Source organism: Engystomops pustulosus, chromosome 3 (genome assembly GCF_040894005.1).
Source record: "Engystomops pustulosus chromosome 3, aEngPut4.maternal, whole genome shotgun sequence".
In the NCBI taxonomy this organism is placed as follows: domain Eukaryota; kingdom Metazoa; phylum Chordata; class Amphibia; order Anura; family Leptodactylidae; genus Engystomops; species Engystomops pustulosus.
The window spans coordinates 91,334,603-91,352,488 of record NC_092413.1 but is presented as its reverse complement, the minus strand read 5'-3'; the positions used below and the strand labels follow the sequence as shown (position 1 = coordinate 91,352,488).

General features: G+C 44.0%; 1 protein-coding gene across 2 annotated transcripts in view; it reads left to right on the top strand.

Annotated features, from left to right (window-relative positions):
* The first annotated feature begins 814 nt into the window (after positions 1-814).
* Positions 815-17,886, top strand: part of HECA (hdc homolog, cell cycle regulator) — a 35,527-nt gene continuing 18,455 nt past the window's right edge. For both annotated transcript variants that reach the window (XM_072141387.1, XM_072141386.1), the window contains exon 1: positions 815-1,562. In XM_072141387.1, coding sequence (XP_071997488.1) covers positions 1,334-1,562 — 229 coding nt within the window. In that variant the 5' untranslated portion in view covers positions 815-1,333. The remainder of the gene's footprint in view (positions 1,563-17,886) is intronic.

The following is a 17,886-nucleotide window of genomic DNA, read 5'->3' as shown; positions in this document are numbered from 1 at the left end:
TTGGGTCTCTGTCCTGCTCTACTGGGTGGCAGGAAATATGTCCCAGCATCATTTTGATGGTGTTCCCTGGATGTAGATAGAGTTGAATACAAATTTTAAAGATTCATTAAAAAAAAAAATCTACTAAAACATAACGAAATGTCTATGATTTGGTGTCTGTGTTCTCATACTGACCCAAAGAATAAGGGTGCTGCCACACGTTGCGTTCTTGGACCAGTATAAAACATGCATTTTTGAATGTTTACCATGCGTTTGGCTGCTTGAACAGGTTTATCTTAATTTCTAGAAGTGTAGGCAGCTGTGAATCAGATTAAAACCAGCCAAACGCATGGTAAGCTTACAAAAACGCATCTGTTTAAAATGAAAAACACGGTCTAAAGAAAACAAGCCCTTACCCATAAAAAAGTTCTGGATTTTTGAAAATGGGGAGCAAACAAAGGAAACACAAAAACAAGGTTGATCCTCAAGGGGTTAAGAATCAACAAAGGGGAGCTGTGGGACACAATGTTAGGGGGAGACGGGGGTCCACAATATTAGAGGAAGCTGTAGGGGGCACAATGGGAGGGGGAGATGTACACTAAATAAGTGCCCTCTATCAGTGAGGCTGCATTCACACCGTGTATTTGTATTGCGTTTAGAAACCCAATGCAGGTACATGTGGTCAGGGCACTACACGACCACATACACGTTTCCACTGAACCACATGAAATCAGTATCATGTAAACAAGTGACACATAAAGAAATACGTCACAAATGATAAAGTCCATCTACGCGGCTCCATAAAGAAGACAATACAATCTGCCATAATGGCCATGCGGTGGCTGCACAGCCTTGTACTGTATGAGCGGGCTGCCCGGGTGTCACATTGTAGTGTGCGCCTGACACTACCCCTGAATGGCCGCGCACTGGTGACAGGAACCCGGGCACAGTCTCTCCCCCATTGCATTGTGTCATGAGAGAAATGTTGCAGCGGCCACACCCCACAACACATCTCCCGCCATGGATTGGAAGGAGCGGAGGGTGCGGACATGGACGGGGCTGGGGGCGGCCCTGAGGGAGCGTCACGAAGGGAGGGGCCGCTGGCTCGTGACGTCACAAGAGCCAGGGAAAAATTGACAGAGGGGAGGGACCAAGCACGGAAAGCAGAATCAAAACAACGAGACACGCCTTCTCTCCTGGCTGCAAGTACAGCCACCCATGTCCCCGGGCTCCGGGCACCCTACAGCCGAGCGAGTGGCGCCCCAGGACAGCACGTACAGGCTGCAGCCTTAGATTCACCATGAAGGCCGGCGAGGCGAGCAGCTGAAGCCTCCGACTACCCGCTCCCTCCGCAATGCCTAACGTGAAGAATAGCAAGGGCAAGAAGAACAAGCGGGCGAACAGCAGCGGGGACGAGCAGGATAATGGGGCCACGGCGGCTGCAGCTGCTGCAGGAGGAGGAGGAGGCATGGCCGCAGCAGCCACAGCGGGAGCCGCAGCCGCATCTTCATCAGCGCTCGCTGCAGCCTCGGCGGTAATGCCGCTGGCATCGGCCGCACCTTCCAGTGACTGCAGCAGGAATGGTAAGCGCCCAGCTCACCTGTCACTGCCCTTTATATGGGCACAGTAACATGAGAGCCCCTCGGTATGTGGGGGCAGTGCACTGAAAGAGGCTCCCAGCACCCCTACCCCTGGCAGGAGACGGGTGTCTTCCATGGCCCTGCTCTGCCATCATGTTATAGTAGGTGGCAGGGGGGATAGAGGGCTGATCAGGGTAATTGTATTATTATTAGTGGTATTTGCAATGTAACTTTTAGACCCAGTATACACAGCATATTCTTTCATGCTATATCCAGGAATCAGACTTTAAGGGTATGTTCAGACACATCATATTTGTTGTGAATGGGGCTCATTCTGTAGCATTTATCGGTTTGTGCATGGATGTAGCGGCCCCAGTCACTGCTATTTGCTTCATGCTGTATACAATAGGCCAATGATGGAGAACCTTTTAGAGGCCGAGTGCCCAAACTACAACCAAGACCCACTTATTTATCCCAAAGTGCCAACACAGAAATGTAATTTGTGACTTATACTCCCTCCTCTGTCACGGCTTTCATTCATACCAGTCTCCTGAGGACACCAATAAAGCAGGAAATAGAAGAAATTTGGATGATAATTGTAGCTTTGCTCCAGGATCCCATAAACCGGAAGAATTGTCAGGGCAGGAGCTACAATGATAATCCTGATCTGTCCACACCTTCCCACTCCTCCAGTAGTCCCAGGTAGAGCTGTCACTTTAAAATAGCTCTGTGCACAGCAAGTCCTGGGCTGTCTGGGACTGCAGGAAGATACCTGGAGTCATCTCTGGTGATGGCCTGAGTGCCACCTCTGGCACCTGTGCCATAGGTTAGCCATCACTGCAATAGGCCTTTAAGGCCTGACACCTTCCCGTTTATAGAGAGCATATTCCAATACACGCATACAGTAATGGACAGTGGGTGGTGGTATGTAACCCATAACAATATGATAGCATTTCATTTATGACCAGCTCTGTCATGACCATGTGGAACCATTACATGTCACTATAAATGAATACAGAAAGTCATATAAACACCCAAGTGACACATCAAATGTTTATCCAACGCAATAATACTATGTTACATACAGAATAAGCTCAAAAGTCCATTTTGTACGGAAACCTTTGAGAATTCACATACCAAAATTCGTCAGCCTTCTGTCACATAGACAAGATATCATCAACTACAGCCTTGCTGGGACTAGAAGGGTTAAGGATGCCTCCGTCTGTTTCTTTTGGTTTACTTTATTTTACCCTATTTTGGGTCTATATTTTGTGGAAGTTGGAAAACACTTTAACATCTATTCTATGATGTTAGAAAATAGCTGAAACAGCATTTCCTTAGTAGAAGTTTTATGATCTGTTTACGGGAACCCTCTAAGCATTCAGATCATAACGGCTTACAGGAAGTGTAACACTCCTCCGTGAGCCTGCACGTCTGTCAGTGGGACATGCTGTGGAGGGCCCAGGTCACTGTTCTATTGGGGGGTCAGCTCTGTACCTTCAAATAAATGCAAGGATGTCCCGATTGTAAATTTCAGATTTCATTTTATAATGAAATTCTATATACATGTGCAATATATGTGTGTGTGTGTGTGTGTGTATATACCGTATTTTTCTGCCTATAAGGCGCACCAAAAATCCTTTAATTTTCTCAGAAATCAATGGTGCGCCTTATAGGCCAGTGCGCCTTATATATGAACTTATACAGAAATGTACTACAGACAAGATGTACTGTACATTTACCAGTGTTTAAAAGCTCCATCCTCAGAAATTTCCTGCACCTTCCCACACAGTATACAGGGTCCCTAGCTCCTGAAGTGCCCTGGCACCACAACTAGCACGGAGAGACCAGAGCTGCCATAGTGCCGACCACGAGGCAATCATCATCATCATCAGTAAACAATCCCCCATACCTGACAGCCCTGTAACAGGGGAAAGAGAAGGAGCCACAGGGAACCCCACAGGAATAACACCCTGGCTGAGGAGGGAAGGAGAAGGGGCAATGGGAGACCGCTTAACCCCTGCTGCATCACCCTGCATTAACCTCCAGCAGCCATACCTCTGAGATCGGAGCTCTCTGACACGCTGAAGACAAGTTTCCCGTGAAGTGTAGCTGGCTTGAACTATGCACAGGTCACCTACTGGTCATTTTTAGGTACTGCATTTGATCCTGCGCCTTATACTCCAGTGCGCCTTATATATGAACCTAGATGTCTTAGCAGGCATTTATTAGAGGTGCGCCTTATACTCCGGTGCGCCTTATAGGCCGAAAAATACGGTATATATATTTATATTTGAACTCATATTTTTTTTTTATAAAACACCTTAAAATCTATTAGCTCAAATTTTTCCATTCACCTATACAGACGGTCCCCTACCTAAGGACACCTGACTTACAGACGACACCTAGTTAAAGACGGACCCCTCTGCCCACTTTGACTTTTGGTGGAGCTCTCCGGATGCTTTACTTTAGGTCCCAGACTGCAATGATCATCTGTAAGGTGTCTGTAATGAAGCTTTATTGATAATCCTTGGTCCCATTATAGCAACAAAAAAAAAAAAGTGAAACTCCAATTGTCTCTGGGACTACAAATATAAAATATATAGTTGTGACTTGCATGCAAATTTAAATTAAGAACAAACCTATCTGGTACGTAACCAGTATATCCTATATAATCTTACACATTGTTCATACCATGTCTGGTCTAATGATCGAGGCCCATGTGAGTTAAAAAAACAAAAATAAAATTTACAGGATCTCCCCACCAGAAATTCTACATATAAACACATGTCTTCACATATTTTTGAATTTTTTTTTCTATGACCGGCAACTGAGTCTATTGATCGACTCCTTTTTCTGAAAGGCATGAAGCGCGTGGATTTCTGTATCTTTCATTCAGATCAGGACAAACTATCTCTAGATATTGTTGGCGAGATATTGATCATGTGATTTTGATGTAATATGAAGGATAAGATTAATAGCTATAATCTGACACCAAAGGCATTGTTCTAAGACCCAGTTTACATCTGTGTCTATGTCCTATGGAAGGTCATGCTGTTACTCCTCTGTGAAAAAAAAGATGCAGGTTTATAATGTAGCATATGGAAAAACTTTTGTTAAAGCCCATCTACTTTGAAAGAACTGCACATCGCAGTGGCTTGTTTGGGGGATGATCTCCAAACTTGGGGAGAACCCCCTTAGGCAACAATCTACAAAATTGGGGCAAACTTTCTAGTCCAACAACTGGGACCCCCAACAGTAGTGAACAGGGATTAGTTGCTTACTAATAGGCAGAGCATCGGGGCGCTTGTTCGTCAGTTCTCTGGGATCGGCTGTAGATAACCTTGCTGCTACTCTGCAATCTTTGGCCCCTCTCATACAATTAAATGGAGCAGCAGAGCGCATGTTCAGTCTACCACCACAAGGCATCCCTGTTCTCCTAATTGCTGGGAGTTCCATTCTCATTCTTGGTGGGGGTCCCAACTGTTCGGAAATGATCCCATGTCCTGTGGATTGGGGATAACTTGCAAAGTTGGGACAACTCCCTTAACCCACTGTTATAGCATCCCATGTAGTTCAAACTTTTAAGGCCTCTTATGAGGGCAGCAATTGGACAGGGGATCTTTTTTTTTTTTTTTTTTTTGTCAGTTCTTGCCCAACAATGGGAAGTCTGAACTCTCTGCATGAGTTATAATTTCTAATGCTATAAACTTAATCAAGAGGAGCCACTGTAGGGCTGTGAAAAACTGCGGACAGATGAAAGGGCCTCTAAAAGAATGAGTGCGCTGAACTCAGATAATACGCATTAGCAGCCAGATGACAGACTGTATTTACAGGCCTGTGGCTTGTTAATGTATAGGGAAAACAAATCAAAATAGTCAATTTATATTAAGGAGGATTGAGAGTATACTTTGTATCATTTCACATATCTGTATTTGGAATTCTCTGTAATCCTGTGAGGTGGTGTTGGTTCTTACTGGTGTTTCTTCTTTGAGACTTAATACAGAAGCGCTGATCACTGCTGATCCTTCTTAACTTCAGTATTAGTGCTGTAAGCCAAGGTGTACACACACAGTTGCTACAGCAATACCAGTGTGGGAGGGACAGACATTGTTTGATTCTGTCAAAAATGAAGTGTGATAAATGGTTCGCTATCTGCGCCCAGATAATAACATTACCTAATGACCCTTTATGCTGCTACCTGTACAATGGAAGGTTCGGAGAAGGCAGAGGAGTGGCAGTGTACCGGCCGGCCATTGTTATTGCTTTGCCCAAGCCGCCCAGAGCACTTCATGTTTCCAAAGTTTACTTTTTGCAAATAGGAGCAGTTGGTAAATTAATTCCCTATCCAACTTCCTTATTTTTTTTTGTTCAGTCACTTTGAAAGGGGTAAATGTTTTTTTTCCAAATGATAGATTTCTGCAATAAAAACTTTTTTTTCCTGATACAATGTTATTTAAACTGTCATCATCTTACACATCTTTTCTCATTTTATTTCTTGACAGGAACATTCTCTCGAAAGATTAGGAATTTCTTCCACCTACTGTGTCAGGAGCCAGTCTCACAGGGTTTCTAAGATGCCTTGTAATATTTCAGGGAGTTCTTATAATAGGACTCTGCTGGGTTTTGATCCTAGAACTTTTGTTCCGGAAGGCAACAACATGGTTATGTGAGCTACAATTTTGACGTTTTATGAGAAGGCACATTTTGTTAGCCTTAAAACTAGTTATCTTCTTCTCTATAAACACCTAGTACTTGTTGCATCTAATTTGGTGCCAGATTGAATAAATAAAACTATAGAATTCAAAGGAGTCATGCTCTTGTTTTCTCATGGCTGTATAGATATCTCTATTTTTCAGTACTGTACTTGGTTCCTGCAGGGAAGTAATTTTTGAAGCTTTCAGGCTAAGAAAATCCTTATTGAAAGGGATGATCTTGTGGCTCACCTCACTATGTCTCTTACATATCTGCAGTTCTAGGCTCCTTACAAGGCACAAACGTATTTGAAATCTTGCCAAAATGTAGATGCATTTTGGGAGTAGTGTGAGAGTTCTGTTTGGTAACTGTGCCTCAACACATAAGGGTGCAAGAACAGATGAAAAACGTAAAGGGGTTAGTGTGCATGTAGCCTTAAGGATACCATATAGATCAATGGATCTATTAAACATGGATCAAAAAAATACCTATCATTTGAAGGAAGGAAAAAAAAGTGCCATTGTAAGCCAACATACAGAAGATCTACAGGTATTTTCCTTCTGTTTCATTGGCTGCAAATGCTATTGGAAAACTTCACCTCTGCAGCAGAGAAGAGAAAAAGGGATATTTAGTTATTAACAAATAATTTATGCTGGAAAATAAAAAGAAAACTATATAGTGACAGTTCCATATTGAGGGTTCCTTTTCTGTAGCAAAACCTGAAGCAAAAGAATAAGATTTTGCTGGGTTCACATCATTATTGGTCTGAGAACACAGTGGTACAAGAGTTCACCTCATAATGCACTAGGCATTATGTGATACAAATTAGGGGGTATTCCGGTGCTCAGTCAGACCGTGCGTAAAATTTATCATGCAAAGGCACTTCTTAAATACCTATGCAAGCAAAATCTGCCAGAAAATTTGCGCAGGGCCTCAATAAATGTGCCCCAGACTAAGTTGTTGTTGTGATCTGGGCTTTTTCTGTCATGCAATAAATAACCACCAGATAAAATCTTGTATTCGCATAAATGCCATAAATCCCAGAAAAAGTCACAATAAAATGTAATTTGGAATAAAAAATTACACTCACAGGCCACTTTATTAGGTACACCTGTCCAACTGCTCGTTAACACTTAATTTCTAATCAGCCAATCACATGGCGGCAACTCGGTGCATTTAGGCATGTAGACATGGTCAAGACAATCTCCGGCAGTTCAAACCGAGCATCAGTATGGGGAAGAAAGGTGATTTGAGGCACTTGAACGTGGCATGGTTGTTGGTGCCAGAAGGGCTGGTCTGAGTATTTCAGAAACTGCTGATCTACTGGGATTTTCACGCACAACCATCTCTAGGGTTTACAGAGAATGGTCCGAAAAAGAAAAAACATCCAGTGAGCGGCAATCTGTGGGTGGAAATGCCTTGTTGAGGTCAGAGGAGAATGTGCAGACTGGTTCGAGCTGATAGAAAGGCAACAGTGACCTAAATCGCCACCCGTTACAACCAAGGTAGGCAGAAGAGCATCTCTGAATGCACAGTACGTCGAACTTTGAGGCAGATGGGATACAGCAGCAGAAGACCACACCGGGTGCCACTCCTTTCATCTAAGAACAGGAAACTGAGGCTACAATTTGCACAAGTTCATCGAAATTGAACAGTAGAAGATTGGAAAAACGTTACCTGGTCTGATGAGTCTCAATTTCTGCTGCAACATTCGGATGGTAGGGTCAGAATTTGGCGTCAACAACATGAAAGCATGGATCCATCCTACCTTGTATCAATGGTTCAGGCTGGTGGTGGTGGTGTCATGGTGTTGGGAATATTTTCTTGGCACTCTTTGGGCCCTTGGTACCAATTGAGCATCGTTGCAACGCCCCAGCCTACCTGAGTATTGTTGCTGACCATGTCCATCCCTTTATAACCACAATGTACCCAACATCTGATGGCTACTTTCAGCAGGATAATACGCCATGTCATAAAGCTGGAATCATCTCAGACTGGTTTCTTGAACATGACAATGAGTTCACTGTACTCAAATGGCCTCCACAGTCACCAGATCTCAATCCAATAGAGCATCTTTGGGATGTGATGGAACGGGAGATTCGCATCATGGATGTACAGCTGACAAACCTGCGGCAACTGTGTGATGCCATCATGTCAATATGGACCAAAATCTCTGAGGAATGCTTCCAGCACCTCGTTGAATCGATGCCACGAAGAATTGAGGCAGTTCTGAAGGCAAAAGGGGGTCCAACCCGTTACTAGCATGGTGTACCTAATAAAGTGGCCGGTGAGTGTATATCTATAAACAATCAACAGAACCAAAACACCGCACCATCCACCCATTCTGCTATCATGTAGTAGAATGAATGTTACCTGTTCTACTACCTTTCTACCTTTTTGTTCTCTTGTAGTGTATGTTAAACGTCACCGGTAACCAGGCCAGTTGTGCCTATGTATACTATAGGTTGATGGTGCTGTCTAGATTTTTATGTCATTTTGATTAAAGATATATATATTTTTTATTTCTGTATTTCTCCCGCGCCTCCACAGTAGCCATACTGGAGGATATCCCCTGCCCCTTGGGACAGGAAACTAAGACCAAGGAAGCATTTATAATATCCCTCCTCCTGGCTTACCTCAGTTTTAGTTTCCTGTCTCGGCAGGAAGCTGCGGTCAGGATACCTTCGGTATGGCCCATCTTCTATGTATCACCACGGCTGTGCGAGCCTCCCCGCGGGAGAGGGTGGCATGAGGACATGGGGATTCCAGGCAGGCGATGCTCTAGACCCGTCCCGGTCTTTTTATCACTTGGGTATTTATGTTTTACCTATTTGTTATCAGGCTGGCAAGTCTTCCTCTAATAGCCCTCCTGCTACTGTATGTGGCATCTGTAAGAAAGTGCTCTCCTCATCCTCCAAGAAGCCATTGTGCAAGAAATGCACAGAGAGGATCGTTACGGATGAGTAAGAAACTGGTAAGACTGGCAAAACTAAGTATTTTCAGCTGTAGATTAGCTTCTAGGAGCAGCCTTTGTGGAAAGACCCTCAACCTCTAGATCATGTGCTTCAGTTATCATACCACCTGAGAGTGTGGATCAAGAAGGAGGTGTAGCATAGGGCTCTGAAGACTCAGAGGATAATTCAGGCAGACCTTGTTGCCTACCCGAGGAGACTGATTCCTTCCTTAAAGTCTTGAGTTCAGCAATGGGCCTGGAACATATGAAGGAGTCTTTGTCTGTACAGGAACAGATGTTCCTGGGGGATAAAAATGAAAGCTCTAATAAAGAAAGAGTGGAGAGATCTGGAGAAGAGAACTAATGTCTCTAGAACCTTCGGGCGCAAATGCCCCTTTGTGGAAGACGGTTTGTTCCCTCGAGGATACTGGGCTGTTACAGGATCCGATGGATAAAAAGGAGGAACGCAACAGCCATGTTAAGACCCAGCATTTCAGCTACCTATACAGTCATGGCCATAAGTTTTGAGAATGATACAAATATTATATTTTCACATGATCTTTGCTTTATGGCAAGGTGCTCCATCATGCTGGAAATGGCATTGTTGATCACCAAACTGCTCTTGGACGGTAGGGAGAGGTTTCTCTTGGAGGACATTCTGGTACCATTCTTTATTCATGGATGTGTTTTTAGGCAAGACTGTGAGGGGGACGATTCCCTTGGCATGAGACAAGACTGGTGGTATCGCTCACTTTCTCTTCTCCGAACAAGCTGTTTTCCAGATGTTCCAAACAATCGGAAAGGGGATTCATCAGAGAAAATAACTTGTTTTCCTGGAGAGAATTGGCTTCTTTGCTGCCCTCCTTGACACCAGGCCTTGCTCCAAGAGTCTCTTCCTCACAATACGTGCAGATGCACTCACACCTGCCTGCTGCCATTCCTGAGCAAGCTCTGCACTGCTGGTAGCCCGATCCTGAAGCTAAAACAATTTTAAGAGGCGGTCCTGGCACTTGCTGGTCCTTCTTGGGTGCCCTGGAACCTTTTTGGCAACAGTGGAACCTCTCTCCTTGAATTCCTTGATGATGCGATAGATTGTTTACTTAGGTGCAATCTTTCTAGCTGCAATACTCTTCCCTGCTAGGCCAGTTTTGTGCAGTGCAATGATGGCTGCACATGTTTCTTTAGAGATAACCATGGTTAACAGAAGAGAAACAATTATGCCAAGCATGTCTAGTGGTGTGATTCTTACTTAATCATGACATATTGATCTCCAGCCCTGTCCTCATCAACACCCACGCATGTGTTAATGGAGCAATCACTGAAATGATGTTAGCTGCTCCTTTTAAGGCCGGCCTGCAATGAAGTTGAAATGTGTTTTGGGGGAAAAAGTTCATTTTCTAGGCAAATATTGACTTTGCAATGAATTGCTGTTAAGCTGATCACTCTTTATAGCATTCTGGAGTATATGCAAATTGCCATTATAAAACTAGATGCAGTAGACTTTGTAAAAATTAACATTTTGTATCATTCTCAAAACTTATGGCCATGACTGTACAGCCTGAACCTTGGATGTCTGGTTTGGTCAGTTAGAAAATCGTATTGCTGGCGGTACCCACAGAGCAATCTTGGCCTTCCTTCCACTACTCTGACAAGCATCTACATTTATGGCTGATGCTTCGGCGGATCTCACCAAGATGTTGACTAGATCTGCTGCACTGGCTAATGCAGCAAGAAGAACTATTCTGTTTGGCTCAGACTATATAGTGGGGATGCTGGATCCAAGGACAAGCTCTGCTCTCTTCCTTGCGATGGTGATCGACTGTTTTACTCCAGGTTGGATGATATCCTTAAAAAGGAGCCGCAGACAGATCGTATTCCTCAAGGGGCAGAGGCCAAGGTTTCCTGTTCAACCCTACCCCGGCTACAGACAAGCGTGCCAACCAATGACACCAGGTTACAGGTTGGGGGAAAACTGAGGTGGTTCTCCCAGGCCTGGGCAGAGACGTCACCATCCCCTTGGGTCAACTACCTAATATCATCTGGAATTCCCAAGCCTTCCTCCTCCAAGATTTTTGATAACGGGCAGTCATTCAGACCAGTCAGCCCTGGAGGATGAGGTTCTTTTTCTCCTGGAAAAGGAAGTTCTGGCCCGAGGGGCCATCACTCCGAAGAGGGAAGGGATTCTACTTGCCAATATTCCTTTTTTTTTTTTTTATTAAGTAAATACAATCTTTACAAATAGGTCAGTTAGAAAAAAAATGCAGAGTACATAGGAAACTTCTCAGACATAAAAAACATCTGTTATACTCTTAGAAAATATCATACATTATCTGCACAATTATCAAACTATCAACCTTAATATACAGAATTATAATCCCCTTTTTTTTTTTTTTTTTAACTGCTATAACAATATTAACTAACATATACCATATAATATATGCACAAAACCGACCCCTCCCCTCCCCCCACCCCTTGCCCGTGCTGGAGATGAGAAGGGAGTACCAAACAAAGAACAAAAAAAAAAAAAAAAATTTAACTAGTTTGTCCCTAAGTACCCATCCAATGGGCACCCTGGGGCAGAGGCAATACTATGTTCTCCATTACTCCACTGGGCCCATGTCAAATTCAATCTTCTACCGTTCCCATAACGTCTCTCGTATGCGCATTCATACGCTCTGGTACGTAGCACAAGATTCGTCCATTCTTTCACCCCTGGTGCTTTATCGTCCTTCCAATGCCTGACTAAAATTAGTCTGGCAAGGAAAAAAAGCTTCAGCACCAGGTCCTTTTTTTTTCCCGAGTCTATCGAAATCGGCAACAGGCCCAGCAGCCCCAAAGTAGCCACTCGTGGCAAAGACAGTTGAATCTGGCTCTCTATTATCTTAAAAATTTCCTCCCAATATAGGCTAATCCTTGGGCAATCCCATAAAACGTGTAGGATGTCGGCGCTAGTGCTTTTACACCTGTTGCAATTAGAGTTTTGGCTTAAACCGATTTTAAACATCAAGAGTGGAGAAAAATAAATTCTATATAAAATATTAAGTTGAGTGCATCTATAATTTAAGTTAATCGTGGATCTAACCACATTCTTATAAATATCTCGCCATTGTGCCGCTGTGATAAAACCCACCTGGTTTATCCATTTTGTTTGACTTATGTGACTAAAATTCTGATCAATATTAGATCTTATCAAACGATAGATCGTGGACATTCTCAAAAGTGAAGCCTCTAACCCTACAATTTCCAAACAATTACCTCCCTCGTGTATTGTGAACTTAACGTGATCAATTTCCTTACTAACGGCGTGAGCTAATTGACAATACCTGAAATAATCTTTTTCTTCCAAATTCCCCTTCCTACACCAAACCTGAAAGGAGGGCAACCCCCCCTGTTCTCCCAAGTGTTCCAAAGAATAAATCCCTTTCCTTCTCCAGAATCCGACATCCTCCATTTTATTAAATTCTACAAAATTAAGATTGCCCCATAATGGGGTAAATTTGAATCCACCCTTAATCCCATATAGCCTCTTAAAATCTCTCCAAGTATTCTCCATCAAGATCGCCAGAGGGAGTTTTTTTATTGAGTGAGCTTTCAGTTGACCAGACTCCAATAGGGAGAGAATGGACTCGAATCTACACCCCACCCGAGCACTGAGCACCTGAAATAGAGTGGACCGTTTATTTTCCAGGATGTACTGTAACTGTGCCGACAAATAATAGTGGTACAAGGAGGGGAGCGACACTCCACCCTTCTCCCTGTTAACCATTAGTGTTTCCTGTTTAATACGCACCCTTTTCCTCCCCCATACCATTTTATTTATAATCGCTCGAATAAGTCCGAACCATTTCTTATCAATCCACCTGGGAGAGTTGCATAATACATATAACATTTGGGGGAGCAAAATAGTCTTAGTGAGAACGATTCTCTCTGCTCGATTTAAAGGTAGCGTATTCCATGTATTAACCTTGTTTTTCAATTTTGCTAGTAATGGAGCGAGGTTCAGAGATATAAAATCCTCCACGTTTGAAGTAATCTTCAAGCCCAAATATTCGCATGACGATGAAATCTTTAGATCTATTTGAGTTAGGTTAAATTGACCATCGCTATCAATTGGGACCAGGATAGATTTGTGGGTGTTAATCTGGAAACCTGAAAACCTTCCAAACTCCCCTATCACCTTAAGCGCCTTGGGGACTGATGTATTAGAGTCTTTTAAACAAAGCAAGATGTCATCCGCATACAACATAATCTTATCCTTTGGGCCAGCTATTCCTCCACCCCCGATCTCCCTATCAGCTCTAAGTTTTATTGCTAATGGTTCTATAAAAAAAGCAAATAATAGAGGAGACAGGGGGCATCCCTGCCTAGTACCCCTAGACAATACAAAAAACGGGGAGTATTCTCCATTTACTCTAATACTGACCCGTGGGGCCCGATAGAAAAGTTTTACCCATTCCACAAATCTTACACCGAGTCCAAATCTGGACAAGACTTCCCAGAGGAAGTCCCACTCCACCCTGTCAAAGGCTTTAGACGCATCCAATGACAGAATGGAGCGGGCCACCCCCTGTCCCAACTGAAGGGTCGCAAACAACCGTCGTATATTGGTTTTACCCTGTCGGCCTGCAACAAAGCCGCATTGATCTTCATGTATAAGTAATGACGCACATTCTTTTAATCTATTCGAAAGCACTTTAGCCAATAATTTAGCATCAGTGTTAAGAATAGAAATCGGCCGGTAAGATTCTGCCTCCAAGGGGTCCTTATTTTTTTTTGGTAACAGAACTATGCATGCCTCGTACCAAGAATCAGGAAGTCTCCCCGTTCTCTGTGCCATCTCCCAGATCTCTACTAACAGGGGAAGGAGGATCGAACTGAATCTATTATAAATTTCCAAAGGCAGGCCATCCAACCCTGGTGCGGAGTTTCGTCTGGAGGATAACAGCGATTCCTCTAGTTCCGAAATAGATACTGGCAAAACAAGCCTATCTGCTTTCTCTGTCGATAGGCTAGGGAACTGGATATTATCTAGATAGTGACCTATCTGCTCTGATGACACCTCTAAATCTGAGGAATAGATTTTTTGGAAGAACTGGAGAAAGATAGCGCCAATCTCCCGAGCATTGCTGGTTACTTCGCCGAAAGAGTTTTTAATACTGGCTATCCTATTTGATTCCTGTTGTTTCTTAACTTTATACAAGAGCCCTTTTGAAGGAGAGCCGCTTTCGCAGTGTGATTTTTGATCGAGGAAAAATAACTTCTGCATAGCCTTGTTAGCGATGCATCTATTATACTCCTCTTGTGCTTTATTAAGCTTATCGAGTGATTCTTGCGAACTGTTAGCCTGATATTCCCTTTCATTTTTTTTGACTTCCTCTTTCAAGCTCCGCTCTTGTCTAGCCCATTGTTTTCGAAGAAAAATAATTTCTGAATTTATTATCCCTCTAAGGAAGGATTTCAGAGCGTCCCAGATCAATCCCACATTATCCGTGTTCCTGTTGGCAGATATAAAACTACACATTTCTTTCTTAATTTTATCTTCATCTGATAATAAGGACAACCAATGCGCATTAAGTTTCCAGAACCTAAGGGTCGGTTTAGTTGGGGCAGACAACTCTAGAACCAGTGGGGAATGGTCCGAGACGGACCGATTATCGTATCGGATTTTCCGTACCCAGCCAATAGCATGGTCATTGACCAGGGCCAGATCAATCCTAGAAAATGAATTATAAGAGCGATTATAACATGAAAAAACAGGCGCATCGCCGTTTAAAGACCTCCACACATCCAGCAAACCTACTTCCTGACAGAACCTGGCGAAGGGAGTGTCCCTTGCAGAGGTATCTAGATGCATCCTTTTCCCCAATCGATCCTTCTTCTCTGACATAACGGAGTTGAAGTCCCCTAGGGCCAATACGGGACATTCTCCCACCTTCTCCAGGAACCGCATCAACCTAATCAACACATCGTATCTAAAAGGGGGTGGGATATATACCCCTGCTAAAACGCATTTAATACCTTCTAAAATACCAAATAGAAATACAAATCTCCCCTCTGTATCACACAAGTAGTCTAGGACCTGGAAGGAGATTGACCTATGAACCAAGATGGTGACCCCTCTAGAAAATGATGAAAAAACTGCATTATAAACATGATTGGCCCATCTCCGATCTACTAATGCTAAGGAGTCTTTATCCAGATGTGTCTCCAGCAGAATCACAATTGCAGGCAATTGCTTGATAATATAATCAAAAATGATACAGCGCTTCAGCCGGTCTTTCAGCCCTCTTATATTCCAGGATATTACCCTAGTGCCCATTGGATAAGGTAAAAGGAACAATTAATACCCCATCAACAACTCCAGCAACACGGCCACCCCCCCACCCATTCCCATTCAACTGTCCTACCATGGTAGAACTCTTCCTACTTAGGCCACTTACCCGCCCCCATCCAACCCCTGCTCCCCCGAACCTGACCTAAAAAGCGAGAAAGCCCATCTATAACATACGGGTCAAAGTCCCTTAAGATCAAGCCAATCCGACACTTGGTCTGGCGTACTGAAAAACTGGGACTGACCTTGAAAAATTACTTTCAATTTAGCCGGAAACATCAATGAATAGATAATACCCTTATCTCTAAGCCTTTTTTTCACCTCTAGAAAACTTTTTCTTTTCTCTAGGGTATCCCTAGAGAAATCCGGATAGAGCGATACTTTTGCACCTTGAATTGATAAATCTTTTAGGTCGCGAGCTCTTCGTAGTATCGTATCCCGATCTCTTGATAATAATGTTTTACATATAAAGGTCCGGGGATTATTGCCAGGCGGATAGGGCACTGAGGGAATTCTATGGGCACGTTCAATATCAAAGTTGGGGGAAAGGTTTTCCTTCCCTATTCTCTCCAGTAACCAGACTTTAATAAAAGTGACGGGATCTTCTCCTTCGGCCTTTTCTGGTATCCCTATAACCCTAAGGTTAGCTCTCCTAGAGCGATCCTCCATATCGGCCATTTTCCCTTTAAGATTCTTATTTTCCCTTTCAGTGGAGGAGATGGCTTTTTTCAACGTACTTAACTCTTTCTCGATATTAACAATTTTGTCATCTGTAATTTTCTGTCTATCTCTGACCTTGCTCACCTCTTGTCTGAGGAGGGAAACGTCCCCTCTTAACGCGCCCACTTGCTCTGTGAGGTCGAGAATGGCAGAATTGCAGGTTTTTATTGAGTCTAAAATCTCTCTAAGCATAGCTTTCTCTTCCCCTGCTCCTACCTCCTCCTCCTCCTGTTCTAGAGCCTCTAACGCTGCAAACCTCGACCCTTGAATTCTATTTTTGGGGTCCTGACCCTCTAGTTCAGGGTTTTTCTGTGTTGTCACACCGGTACGAGTTTTAACTGAGGGGGACTTCCATAATTTGTCTAGTTTGACCAAGTTGTCCCCTTTGGAACCCCCTTTCTCTTTCTCCCTAGGGGGAGTTGTCCCCAGAGATTTTCTTGCTGCATTCTTAGGTGGCATTATAGAAGATCTATAAGCAATTATCAATACTGCCAATCCGTAACAATAAAAATGCAATACATACAGCGAATGTAAAACACCAGACTGATAGGATTAACTCTATGTCAAAATAGCATACAGATTCAATGTTATCTCTTGTACAGTCTCTACTATACTCCGTACAACCTATGGGGTTAGAAGAGAAATAGCGATAGACTGAAGATACAAAATAGTTGGTTAATAAAGAGTAAATACAGATCATCAATGCACTATTGTCTCTTAAAAAAGATCGCCAATCCAGACAACCTATAAGTCTACTTAGAGGAGCATTAGTACGAGGCAATAACCCATATAATGCAAGATGGTTAGTGGCAGATGATTGCCGTCGGTAACACCGTTCCAAATATAAAGAATTAGCTTAAGAGGCGAAAAAAGTTTAACAGCTGCTATTAGTTCGGCAGCGCAGGCAAGTTCAGTTAGTACCAGTTAGTAGGCAGTTAGTAGGCCATAGTAATGGCAGCTGAAGCAAAGCGACAGGAATAGCATGAGCAGATACATCTCACCCCTCCAGCAGACTGACTCCCGAAAAGCTCCAGACGGCTCCACCAATCCAGCTCGGCATAGCAGAAAGCGGAGGATATCCAGGAAAGAATCAGGAACAAAACAGGGTGCAAGATCCGGACATCTGGCCGCGCCGACACCAAGGGGAACCCCCAGGCCCCACCACCTGGGCAGCAGACCTTGGGGTCCCTACACACCGGTCAGCAACTCGTCCAAGATCACGGTTCCGCCCCGTATCCTGACCTCTCAACGGACCTCCGAATCGTTCGCCCTCGTGGACAGGAAGGGGGCCATCACCAGACGACCCAGCCGAATCACTGCCCGCTCAAAGGAGCAGCATCTGGACAGCCGGAGAACAGCGGAGTTCCTGTGAGGCAATTCCACGGCAGCCGGAGAACAGAGGAGGCGGGACACCAGAGTAGCAGCAGTGCCCCGAATCGCAGGAGCCAAAAGACCACGGCAGCGGAGAACCTCTACCGGCGTGCCCGCCCGTCCCAGCTAGATTGACCAGGGCTTGGGGTCACGGAACGCGATCCCCCATCGTCAGTACTCGGCGTCTGGGCTCAGCGCTCCGGCCGGCCAGGGAGAGCAGGTAGGGTTGGCGGGGCGGCTGTGCAGCGTGACGTCGT